The sequence below is a fragment of the Hylaeus volcanicus genome, chromosome 1, assembly GCF_026283585.1.
Source record: "Hylaeus volcanicus isolate JK05 chromosome 1, UHH_iyHylVolc1.0_haploid, whole genome shotgun sequence".
Classification (NCBI taxonomy): Eukaryota; Metazoa; Arthropoda; class Insecta; order Hymenoptera; family Colletidae; genus Hylaeus; species Hylaeus volcanicus.
In genome coordinates this window covers 1,682,599-1,695,145 of record NC_071976.1, presented here as the reverse complement: position 1 = coordinate 1,695,145, position 12,547 = coordinate 1,682,599, and the positions used below count along the sequence as shown (strand labels likewise).

At 42.5% G+C, this 12,547-nt stretch overlaps 2 protein-coding genes across 2 annotated transcripts; both read left to right on the top strand.

Moving 5' to 3' along the window:
- Positions 1 to 165: 165 nt before the first annotated feature.
- On the top strand, positions 166 to 1,095 carry LOC128882637 (40S ribosomal protein S17). The gene is made up of 3 exons (XM_054134312.1): positions 166 to 246; positions 540 to 691; positions 782 to 1,095. The coding sequence occupies exons 1-3, from the start codon at positions 244 to 246 to the stop codon at positions 1,020 to 1,022; spliced, it is 396 nt and encodes a 131-aa protein (XP_053990287.1). The 5' UTR covers positions 166 to 243; the 3' UTR covers positions 1,023 to 1,095.
- A 945-nt stretch (positions 1,096 to 2,040) lies between these two features.
- Positions 2,041 to 11,342, top strand: LOC128882632 (ubiquitin carboxyl-terminal hydrolase 3-like). Its single transcript, XM_054134299.1, has 6 exons — positions 2,041 to 2,694; positions 6,543 to 6,690; positions 6,978 to 7,770; positions 7,962 to 8,204; positions 8,313 to 8,506; positions 9,039 to 11,342. Exons 1-6 carry the CDS (start codon positions 2,604 to 2,606, stop codon positions 9,199 to 9,201), a joined length of 1,632 nt encoding a protein of 543 aa, XP_053990274.1. The 5' UTR covers positions 2,041 to 2,603; the 3' UTR covers positions 9,202 to 11,342.
- The last annotated feature ends 1,205 nt before the right edge of the window (positions 11,343 to 12,547 follow it).

Sequence of the window (12,547 nt, the reverse complement as noted above, 5' to 3'; positions counted from 1 at the left end):
ATACTGTCACATTATTTCGCGTAACAATTAATAAATAACTATTATTTATCTATCAGTTTTAGTTTCGTGTTCTGTTCATCCGCATTACCATCTGTATATAAACGAAATTTCTAAAAACCATAACCATCTATAGATGTCTCTAGTCTAATTTAATTCTTTGCATGGCCGCTCCTGTTGATAGTTACGTGGCGGTAGTATCTCTCTTCCATCTTGGTTTATGTCTTTTCCGGTACACTAGCCATCATGGTGCGTATGTTTCGATATATTCTAATAATAATCGAGGAAAATCATAGAAATCCGTCGTTAAATTTAGAAACGAATTGCATAACTACACGTTAATAAATATATTAAATACCAAAGTTAAAACATTTACTGGATAAATCAATGTAACAGTTAACTATTTGTATATCAAAGTTTGAGGTTATGTGCAAGTGTAACTAGTGTTCTTGGAATATTTTTTGTACACGTGACAAAGGAGCGAAAACGACGTTTAATCTAAGAGATGCGTGAGTATAAAATTTGAATATTTATCATTCTAGAGTCGCGTCAGGACCAAGACGGTCAAAAAGGCCGCCAAGCTCATCATCGAGAAATACTATACTCGATTGACTATGGACTTCCATACAAATAAAAGGATATGCGAAGAAATAGCTATTATTCCGAGTAAATCTTTGCGAAACAAAATCGCTGGGTAAGTACCTTTTTAAAATGTACTCTCCTTGTCGTATATTAATTAAATCGTTGATTTCGTAACCTGTTCGTTCTAACGTTTGTGAACCAGATTTGTCACGCATTTGATGAAGCGTCTTAGACACAGTCAGGTCCGTGGTATTTCCATCAAATTGCAAGAAGAAGAGAGGGAACGCCGTGACAACTATGTTCCCGAAGTCTCTGCTCTGGAACACGATATCATCGAGGTTGATCCAGAAACTAAGGAAATGTTACAAATGCTTGGATTCAATAACATTCCAGGTCTCCAACTCACACAATCTCAACTACCACCATATAGCAGGCGTTCTTAAAATATTCTTTGTATTAAATAAGATTGCTAGCATTGCATTTTTCAATAAAATTGCAGGCTGACATTCTAAACAATTCATATTCCTTTTATGTTTATCTACCATATTATATTTATTTTCACATTATCGTATATTTTTTCGATAATGTCGGAATACGCATGCGTAAAATTCAGCCATTTTGATTGTCGACGATTAGAAAAAGTTGACGTATGTACAGTATTATTACGCGTTATTAAATGTATTACTGATGCAAATACGCCATTTAACTTTTTTTATATCGTAGATAATATTATCTAGGTACGAATCATTAATTATCGTGATATTAAATGTTTAAAGCTACTTGGCAAATTATTGACCTCGTCGATTCTCGGAATAGAGCTACGATATTATTTCCTATCCCAACAAAAAAAGTGAGTGAGATCGTGACATAGTTCAATTTCTTGTCTTTTTTTCTTTTAACTTCCACCACCAGTTTTTAGTCCGTCATATAATAGATCCAGTGAATGTCCCGTTTGTCTTTTTCTTTCAGGATTCGTTTTGAAATATACAAGTATCGCAATACTATCCTTCGATATCGAATTCGTCAACGATACGCTTTCCTCCGACTCGAATGTCAGGATGATAGGATTCCGTGTCTAATAGTTTCTGCAACCTTAAATATTTCGCAAGAAACCACGCTCGATACGTCCGCGTCCGTATTATGGTGAAATGCGTCGCCCTTCCGAAGCTCCCACCAGCGTTGGGTACAATTTTTTTTTTTAGATAACGAGTAATTCTTTATCTAGATAAAACTGTATTCGTCACCGACGAGTACCGCGGCTAACGAATAATGCCTACTCACAGATGTATTACCCGAGCGAAAGTGTGTTGTAGATAAGTATCTAGATGAAGATTGCTTGGAAATTATTGGAATAACGCCCAAGTGGCGCCCACATGCTTGAGCCGGACCTGGGAACTTGTTCGGAGACTGCGCGACCTAACACGATCCAAGGCTAGGTAGCCTAGCACAACCTGGCCAACCGAGCGAGGTTCGGGAGAAAGAGTGAGAGGAACGAAGAGAGTAGTTGTAATCGCACGCCTGCGAATGTTGGAACTCTCGGGAGCAGGGAGGAGAGACTGTACAACCGGCGAGTCAGTCGACTATTAGTGGTCTGTGACTCTGGAGGTAGCCCGACCACCGCAGAACCGAGCCCGACGCAGCTCGGTTGCGTTCGGTCGGTAGTCGGGGCCAGTCGGGCGCTCCGCTGCTCTTTTCGGTCTGCTCGTTTTCCTCAGTCCGTCGTCGTTGCGCATCGAGATCAGTTGCATCCTTTCTTTTTCGTTAAGGACAACGAATAAGTACCCTTTTCGCGCTATGTGACGGATATTACGGGGCACCGAGCGTACCCCGATTTCTTTATATCATTCCCACCCCATCCCTCTGCCTGCCACAGCTCTCCTTTGCCCAAAGAGAGAGAGAGAGAGAGAAAGAGCGAGAGAGAGAGAGAGACAGAAAGATCACGTTGTAAACGCAGGCACGTACATACGCAGGCACTCGCCGAAGAAGGGGCCACGAGGGCCCCGTGGAGTCGTGCCTAGGAAAACATGGAGTGTCCACATCTTGCTCAAAGCGTCCAATTCGGTGGTAACGACGTAGAAGCAAGCTGTACAAAGGATCTACCGTTCGTCTGTGCAGGTAGGACCCCACAAAAACCCAGACCTTTATTCTTACAGTAGCTTCGAGGAGCTTACGTTCGAGGCTGGAACCCTGGGCCTCTAATCTCTCTATTCCTCTGACCCGATCCTTTCTTCGCAGGTTGAGTTCTATTTTGCACATCGTTCTTCCTGGCCGCTCGATCTCGATCTTTCCTTCGCTCTATTGTCTCCCATTTTCCTTTACTCTCTTTTCTTATGCGTTCTTTATCCGTTACTCCTTCTTCGTTCCTCACGTTGCTCTTTCCTTCTTTACCTCTCATGACCGAGGCCCCGGCCGTTCCTCTCGCGGCCTTGAGCCGTCGTAGTCGACAAGACGAAGCGAACCATTTCTATTTTCCCTTTAAAAACTAACGCATATTTCGCAATAAGGTACAACGCGTACGGTTTACATCAGTTTTGTTTTCACAGTTGATATACACGGTATCGATGATACTTGGCTAGACGCACAACTCTACGTGCTTCGTTCGTGTGTATCGCGGATCGAACTCATCGTGCGATTATATACGTGCCTCTTCGCGATATAAACGCGAGTGTGTGTACATGTGTCCGTACTTGCAAATACGAGTAAGTCGCACGCGCGTGTGTTGGTGTACGTGAAAGTCCACTCCTTGAAGCATACGTATATGTGCGAAATATAGTTGGTATGTATGCGTATGTGTGTGTGTGTGCCTTCGTTCATGGGTGTTTCTCTACGGACCGAACAAGAGCGTCGTGGACGTGCGCTGTGTGCATCGTCCTGCTGGGAGTTCTCAGTATGCGGCGCGGCCGTCATTGGAAAATCAATACCAGACGGCACTAATCAGCTGGCCCGAGATCTGTCATTAGAACTCGCCAGATAAACGTGTTCGTCGATTCTTGGACATATACCCGTTTTTCGTTTTTCTTCATTATTTTATCCATCTCCGCTCGGCGACTTGCTCCGAGATTCCTCGAGATACATTGGCCGGGAGATGCGAAATCGGTGAAAAAATGTCAGCCTTGTAGGCTGCCTTATAGTTTCACCCTTATTTCCGATGTGCTTTCTCCTCCTTCGCAGACAGTCTTTATCCTTTCTCTTTGCAGTTTGCACAGCCTCTAGTACTATATTTATCCAAAATATTCGCAATACTTTTATTGTTCCTCATTAAATCCCCTCTTTCTTCGAGCTCCATTCGACATTCAAATGATCTTTGCGAACTCGTAGATGATATTTGAGCTATTCCGACTTTTCTCTTTTAGCGACCTCTTATGGTAGAACTGTCCGGAAGAAGTATTTTACAATCGACACGCTCTTGAACGGATTTTGCGAAACGTGGAGATTCGACTCGTTTAACCGTGGAGAAGGTCCGAGAAGAGTCGATCGTATGACGTAAATAAGAAACACGGTTTATTCCGCCATATGATTTTCAACGTTCGAGTAACCCTTGAAATAGAAACGAACATGAATTTCGCCAAACATATCCATCTTACTCGATGCGTCTGTGAGAAGCAGTGACGTAAGTAAGGGTACGCAGCGTGTGCGTAGCAGGGATGGGAAAAATTGTCATCTAGATAAAAAATTCTAGCGAAAAATTCCGCTGTATCCTCTTGTAACATCATAACAGATCTAGAGGAAAGGAATAACTTTTCTGTAGAAGCGCACAGGCCTAAGTTTTTTGCACGCTGGTCCCTCGAATTTCTGCTTACGCCACTGGCGTGGAAGGAGAAAGAGAAAATCGAGGAGAGTGGGGGAACAGAGGAACGAGACAAATAGTCGAGGAGAGAGTCGTAGAACATTTCAGAAGTGTACTCTAGCAACGATGAGTCAGGCGGAAGATTTTTTTTCGCGAACGTTCGATTGCTCAACTCGTTCAGATTATGGGCGATTTCCTGACTTGATCGGATGGTCCACATGGCGAATACGTGCACGTTTCAAACAATTCTATTGGATACTCGTCGTCTGCAACCGTTACTCTCGAGAGATCGTTCACGCTCGACGAATCGCAACGTATCCAAGTTGCGAGATCAATTTAAATATCCCCGTGGTCTCTCGCGAGCAGCGACGCTGGTAAGAATTACCAAGCTGCTCGCCACGAGTCGCACAGGAGAAAAATCGTCCCTCGTGGGCTATAAAAGAACCCCATGTTCCACACCTTCCCTCTCCCCCTCTTCTGCCTCTCTTTTCCTGCGCTGCAAGCTGGTTCGGGTACGACGTTGCAAAATCGATAACGGCGTCGTTGCTAATCGGATGCCTCGATACGAGTGTGACATTGCTCGAACAAATTTTTTTTTTTTTTCTTGCCTTCCTTTTTCGCGCCTAGTGGACCGCTCCTCTGCGTTCGTCGATCGTTCCTCTTCATCTAGTGCATTGCGCGAACAATGCATCGCAAAATTCTTGAAGAACGCAAAAGTGCAGTAGGCGTGGCGAATCGAATCGTTCGTTACCAAGGCGAAAAGAGATGGAAAGGTGACCAAAGTAGTCGAGGGAACGAAGGAGAGATGCGTACCTCGTTTGACTATATCTTTGGTTACGCTTTCAGATCTCTTTTTCTCCAGTTTTCCAGTTTTTCTTTTGCAGTGCGCAAGCATTGATAAACTTATCGCGGTACACTTTCGACCTATGGAATACGTATAGTTAAATTTCATCGATACGTTCGCGTATATTTTCCAAGCGTATGCATATTTTGAATAGAATTGAAACATTACCATTTCTTACGAATGATTGCGAAATAAACGTATATCTACCTCGAAACGACCTTCCAGAAGATCGTATTACAGTTCGCACTTTTCGTGCGGGCAACCAACGTCTCAATTTTCAAGCAGTCATAACTTTTTTTTTCTGTAGAACTTTTACCTCTTTTTTTCTATCGCACTGTACAATGTTTATATCATCGTCTAAAAATAGTTTTACATCACGCAACGTAACGTATAAACATACGGAAACAAATCGTTAGGAATTCGAGAGAAAACATCTGCGAGATCTGTAGTTAAATGACGTCCATCGATTCCCCAGATGCGTTCTAATATAATAAATTGAAACAACAATAAAGGCACTGCAGTGATATCTGTTTGACGTAGGTGTGAGATTATGTGTAAGTGCATGCGTACTCGACGAATGCTCGTCATTGATTTATTCAGAAATGAAGATTCGTACCAAAAAATGTCACTCCGCATTTTCGTCTCATTTCTTTTTTTTGTTCGGATCCATCGCTTACCAATCGTAAGCCTGTTGGAAAACATCTACGTACTTCTAACACGTAACTGTAACGTATTATACTAATGACTCATTTCATTATTCACATAAATTATTACTCTGACGTAGGTCCAATTTGTCGCAGTTTGTTATTTCAGGTGCCCTGCGTAAAACTTTACGTGCATTCATCTTTGCTCCACATTTTTCAAATTGACGTGTTCGATGGTTCATGAACAATTTAACCAATTGACATCGATTTTCGATATTGTTCAAGTACACTATTTTCAAGGATACCGAACCTAAATTCAAAGAACGATTACTTTCGAGCCCTGCACTCTGTACCAAGCTGTGAAACGCATAAAAAAATGCAGTGTGCAAATCTGAAACTCGATAGAAGTGCGAGACATTTCGCGATCGATCGACTGCGACGGGGGTGTGTCGAACAGCCTTCCATCCATTCACCCTGGTTTTACGCTCTCTCTTGAGAATTACGTAAGCCGAGGTGAACCAAAATGATGGTGCACCGTTTTGGAATTTGCGTTAATTCGTAACGATGGACCATCTCGAACCGTGTATTTGTTTATCAAAGACTCCAGACTGTCCTTAGAAACTAGTCGATTGATTGTCGTTATAAACTCTTTAAATCCGTTAAAATAATCGCTATTTTATTATTGTAGTATGCGGCACCGAGAAAAGTACGTGGCTCTGTCTCTACTGCGGAGCCGTTCACTGCGGAAGATTCGTGTCGGGCCATGCTCTGCAGCATCACGAACAAAATACTCAACACTCTGTTTGCATCGACTGTGAGAACCTGGCAGTATTCTGGTAAGTCGAACCCTTCGATTCTAGAAAAACGGTTACAAAATATACTCTTTCAAAATATATTCCACAGAGTCAACGACAAGTACTGTATGTAAGAACTGTAAAATACCTGAAACAGACAAAACCTTTAGAAAGCAGATAATGAAACGAAATGAAACAATAATCTTACCTTGTCGGTTTAAATAAACAATAACCAGCATGCGTACTCTTAGGAGCCGCGTGCTCCTACCTATCTTCCTGTTATCTTTCAACCCTGAACTTCCATTGCTGATCGAAAAATGTGCTTTCAGTTACATGTGCGACGAGTACGTCGTTAACGACACGACGAACGGACAAATCGAGAAGATACGTCGCGTCACTTTCCGCAAGGATGAACACAAAGAGAACGAGGAAAATTGGAACACGTCACCGTCTACGACGCCATCCTCGAGGAGAGAGAACAGCGACAACGACAACGACGCGGACGCCCTGTGGAAAGCGGAAGTGGTCGTGAGGAACCTTCGACCGAGGACGGCACGGAAGAGGCTACATTCACTGGATGGGACGAGTGGGGACAATCGGCCGGCGACTAAGCGTAGGAGCTCAAAGATAACCAAAGAGAAGAAGGTCGTCGGTCTAAGAAATCTCGGAAACACCTGCTTCATGAACGTCGTGTTGCAATCGTTCAACAACATCAGCCACTTTTGCGAGTACCTCACGCAGATGCCGTGTCTCGAGGGTATACCTTTCGACGAATCACCCACTCACAGGGGTCGTATCGTCACACCTGGCCGGGCGAAAGAGTTGAGCATGAGCGACGCCTTGCTCGCCGAAGAGCTCAGGAAGGTTCTTCTAGGCTTGAATCTCGGCGGTTCGAACGGCCAGGCGATCTCACCCGAATGTCTTTTCCTCGTCATCTGGAAAGTCGTGCCAAGATTTCGGGGCTACCAACAGCAAGACGCCCACGAGTTTCTCACCTACATGCTCGATAGACTACACACGGAGCTGTTGCAATTGCTGCCCAGACTAGGACACGAGCCCCTAGGTCTGCGCGGCAAGCAAAGCATCGTCACGGCTGTGTTCGGAGGCACTCTTCTTAGTGTGGTAAGTCGCCGCATCGTCCGAAAAAAATTTTCAATGTTCGATACGTTAACGGTCGCATTTTATTATTCTTGTGTACGAAACGACGGGTGGGAGTTGTCTTTTCTCGATGAACATTCTTTTGGAAAGTCATTTTATTCATTTTCTTCTTGGGAGAAGCGCGGACGAATTATGGATCGCGTTTCCTCGCGCAGGTCCATTGCATGAACTGCCGTACAGATTCCAAGACGCACGAGCCCTTCCAGGATCTCTCATTGGATATACCGGACAGACTGCAAAGACGAACGAAAGAACAGGAAGAGGTTTGCAGCCTCACGTACAGTCTGACGAGATTCTTCAAAGACGAAGAATTGGCCGATAGCGAGCTCTACTTTTGCGACAACTGCATGGGAAAACAAAGGTCCACCAAGAGGTTCTGGATACACAGGCTGCCTAATGTTAGTAGCAATCTATTTTATAAAAAATATTAATAACATTCGGTACAGTCATGATGTTACATTTTGTGGATGGTTCCAATTGAGGTTGATGCTGAAACTTCATTTTAGGTGTTGTGCCTTCACATTAAAAGATTTAGGTGGTGCAACTCTTACCGCTCCAAGGTGGATACACAAGTGGATTTCCCGATGAAGTCACTCGATATGTCTGCATTTACTGTTCGTGGCATGAGTGGAACAAAGTTGGGTGCTTCAAATAGTCACCTGTATGACTTAGCTGCTGTTATTGTGCACCATGGTTCAGGGTATGTTTGGCATCATTTTTACAGTCACTCTCAAGGGGTATCCTATCGGTTGAAGTTGTCTGTTCTGAAAATTGAATATGCAGATGGTCTGTGATATTAAAAAATAATTTTGATTAAGTATGAAATACCTTTAAGGCTAATAATAATAATAATACTACAACACAAACGAGCAAAGGGACGAGTTGCAGTTTAAATGTCATTCCTAAACCTAATCTACGTAAATACGTATTTAAATTTACAGCAGTCCATATGTACTGTACATAATAGTACATATGTACTATGAACGCACGATTAAGCATAATTATACATCTAAAACAATATTCATAAAAATATATGTATGCCTTTTCAGGAAAATAAAACGTTGCCGGTTAAGCTTACTTTCAGTTCGCGATCTATTTTACGATTTATTTCAAGTGGAAATCATGCACATATGAATATTATACTTCTGCTACTCTTACATTCTAAAAGTTTCTTTCCTTTACATTGTATAATAATCGTACCTTCTTTGACGATACATGTTGATTTATTTTAGTGCTGGAACTGGACATTACACTGCCTTCGCTGTTCACGATGGACAATGGTTTCACTTTAACGATAGCTCTGTACGACCAGCAACCACAGACGCAGTCGCTAAGTGTAAACCTTATATTCTGTTCTACGTGCGAAAAGAGTTTTCCATTCCACCCCCCTTGTGACGTCGTTTCCCCAGCCAGTCCCGTCCCGATGGTGCGAGCTTTGACGACGATGGCGACGAGCGAGCGAACAAGACGTAAGATAATTCGAATAAAAAGCTGAACGGTGCATACAGCAAACGGCCAAACGAGAGACACGCTGTTTCGGAGTTTCTAAAAGAGGAAGGAAGTAAGCTTTATTCATCTGTTCCAGACGATTAATTAAATAACATGGTTAAGTAGATTTGTATATAGAAATTATGTTTCGTTACGACAAGCGATAGGATTGAATTTTAAGGTTAGGTAGATTTCTAATGTGCTCGATATCGTACAGTAATTTGGCACACGCGTGCGATGGCGATTAGCACGATACACGAGCATAACACCGGAAATCGATTTAAGTTTGCCCTTTCTGTCGTTCGGAGCGAAACAAATATTAATTGTCCGCAAATGGATGACTATCAGCAGGGTCGGCTTCATAGACGTATTTCATTTCATATTGATATAATACGGTAATCGAAATTGATATGTTTATTTTTGTATTGGACTCAAAAGATTACACAGCCGACCCTGACTACTGGGTTCCACTTTACTTGATGCAAGGTGTTCCACTTAACTTCATCGTCTGAAATATAATAATACTTTCTATACTTAAGAAATATGGTGGATCTGCCTCGTTTTTGTTGCACAGGGATGAGACAATGAGAAGATAAGGTAGCGAACATATGTCATCTATGTAACTTAGCAATTATATAGAATAGGGAAAATATTTCAGGCAGTTCTGTTAGGTGAGAGACCTTGTATGTTCTCCTTGTTTCATACAACTTGTGTATTTTGTTTACTTATGAGGTCCCTGTAAGCGCGAGGATAGGACCAAACGTTTTGTCTGATCCATCCTGCTATAGGGTCTGTATACAGTTAGCGACTATACGATATATAACCAAGCGTTTCGATGTAGCCCCTCTATGGCACAGATGGGCAAATTTTCACCGGAATAATAGACAAATAGCAATGAGATATGTTTTCTCAACATTGTTTATTCGAATGAACAATTGGACGAATCAGTTTTTATTCGTTTCATTCGTGCGTTATCGAAAGGACACGGCTTACACCTAAAAGCCACCATGTTAAACAAGAATGTTGCTCATCTCTGCTCTACGGTAGACAAAAATACCATTACCGATGTACGACGTCATGCGTGTTGATCGCTTCTCTCTGTATACGCGCGTGAACATGTAGGGGCATATGCCGCGGGACTGAGCTTCCTCTCCTTTTTTAGAAACACCGGAAAAAAGAGTACACGAGGCAGAACGCGGAAACGCGATTGCCTTTAGCGTTGATTTTCTTTATGCTCCTTTTCGCCGGTGTCTCGGTGGTCATTGACCACCTCCCTTCATCGAATCGATTAAAGCTCCTCTGAGTCGTGTAGCGGAATAACGCGTATAACGCGTACCTCGTATAGTTTTAACGCGAAAACGACTGGTCTTCTCGGTAGATAGATTTTTTCTAGGCTTAGCGCGACATCGTTGTTTCGAGAGAGCTGGTATAAACGAAAATACCATATAGAGCCAATCAACTCTGTTACTTCAGAAAACAATGTTACCTTATTCCTTGGATACTTAAACCACACGACGATACGCTCATACACAGACACACACGTCCATACACACGCAACCACACACACGAGCATCGCGAAACTTACATATACACGAAATCGTTTACATGTGTGTGTTGACAAAATACACGTATGCATGCATGGTATACAAAATGTATGTATACAAAACACGTTCTCTCTTTTTCCCTTCACCCACGATTCTCAACCGGCTCGGCGACTCTTATGTGATTATTTAAAGACTTATTTTTTCTATAATGGTAACGATAATAAGTTAAAAGCGTAGCGAAGAAACGCTTTATTAAGGCGATAAAAAAGAACTCGATAATGCGCATCTTCGGTAAAAGACTCTCACTCGTATGAAATAAAAATGAAAATAGAAAAGAAGACAAAAAAAAAAGAACAAAGATGGAAGTAAGCGTGCAACACTATTATTGAGAATAAATGAGATATGTACGAACGACGTATAAATAAAGAATATGAACGACGGCATACACTTTATTTATCACGACTCGTGTTGTTGATTTTGAATATAGACTTCTGTTAGCAAGTATTCATGATTTTATTATTAAAGATAAGAACATTTTTTAATCATCGCAAGGGCATTCTCAACGTAACCGATGTTTGAAATCGATTGGAAGGTCGTTACAACAGCTATCATCACATACGTATATGTATATACAAACAGAGGTCTGGTAAAGGTCAGGACAAAAACTTAAAATTAACACGATTATGTACAGAAGACAAAGAAGACACTTTGTCTTGATATTACAATAGCAAAAGAAACGCAAGGAACAACAGTAAACCATCATCATCCCTTCCGTCTCTTCAACGTTAGACGTACTTTCTTCTTTATCGGAGAGCTACTGCCACGTTTTATCCTCGATCGGTATTTGAAAGCTGAACCAAGTGAATCAGGCATAATCATTCGACAAAACCGCAGGCAAAGACAACCGCTTTGCGCGTTTCTGTTGGTCCTAGTACTCTCAAAGTTTCTACTTTTAATTGGTTCTTTATGGACGTTTTCGTTGGTCACTTCCGAGATCACGCCTACAGGACTCCCGCGAAATTTGACTCGATTCCTCTTATTCGTCGAACCACCTTGCTTGGGTTCATCCTTCGGCAAGGACAGTCTGCCAGACGTCTCGGGTGTTTCTCGAACATTTTTCACGAAGAACACCGAATAAGGATCCTTCTCGATGCTTTTCGGGGTCTCTGTAACAAGGTCGGTCATCAATCGAATAATTCTCAACTATTTATCTAACGAGCTATGCATCCGGTATACACTGTGATCATGCTTGGAAATATACGCCATCTGCACGAGGTTTTTGGCACCACTTTTCCATCCGATGACCTCGAATGGTCTGAAAGGCGGGTAATCCAGAAAAGTAGAACCAAGGACTGCGTTCAGGTGGCGCAATTAGTCTACCGTCAGGGTCCTCGATCTCCTGGATCCATAGATCCTCCCGATCTTGTCGTCTCCAGGGATGCTTAGAATTCGACGTGTTCCCAGAGCCATCGCTGTTCGGAGAGTTTTTCTCAGGAATCGCCGACGATTTTTCGTCAGGAGAGTCGCCAGGTACCCGTCGTTGCTGCAACATATTCTCGTACATCTTAAACTCCTTCATCAAAGAGGATTCCGAGCAGCTGTCCACCAAGGAATCTCCGTGATAAGCGCGATTTTCGTAGATCACGGTTGTCGTTTTCTTCTTCGTCGACCTCCTCAGCCTCGCAGAAAACTTCTGCACCAATCCTTTC

What these genes read in the sequence shown, in the direction of transcription:
- LOC128882637 (XM_054134312.1), top strand. An exon ending in TTGCGAAACAAAATCGCTGG is followed by an intron (nt 692 to 781) that starts GTAAGTACCTTT and finishes TTTGTGAACCAG; the next exon opens with ATTTGTCACGCATTTGATGA.
- LOC128882632 (XM_054134299.1), top strand. Translation starts at nt 2,604, where the DNA reads ATGGAGTGTCCACATCTTGCTCAAAGCGTCCAATTCGGTGGTAACGAC. An exon ending in TCTACCGTTCGTCTGTGCAG is followed by an intron (nt 2,695 to 6,542) that starts GTAGGACCCCAC and finishes TTATTATTGTAG; the next exon opens with TATGCGGCACCGAGAAAAGT. An exon ending in GAGGCACTCTTCTTAGTGTG is followed by an intron (nt 7,771 to 7,961) that starts GTAAGTCGCCGC and finishes TTCCTCGCGCAG; the next exon opens with GTCCATTGCATGAACTGCCG.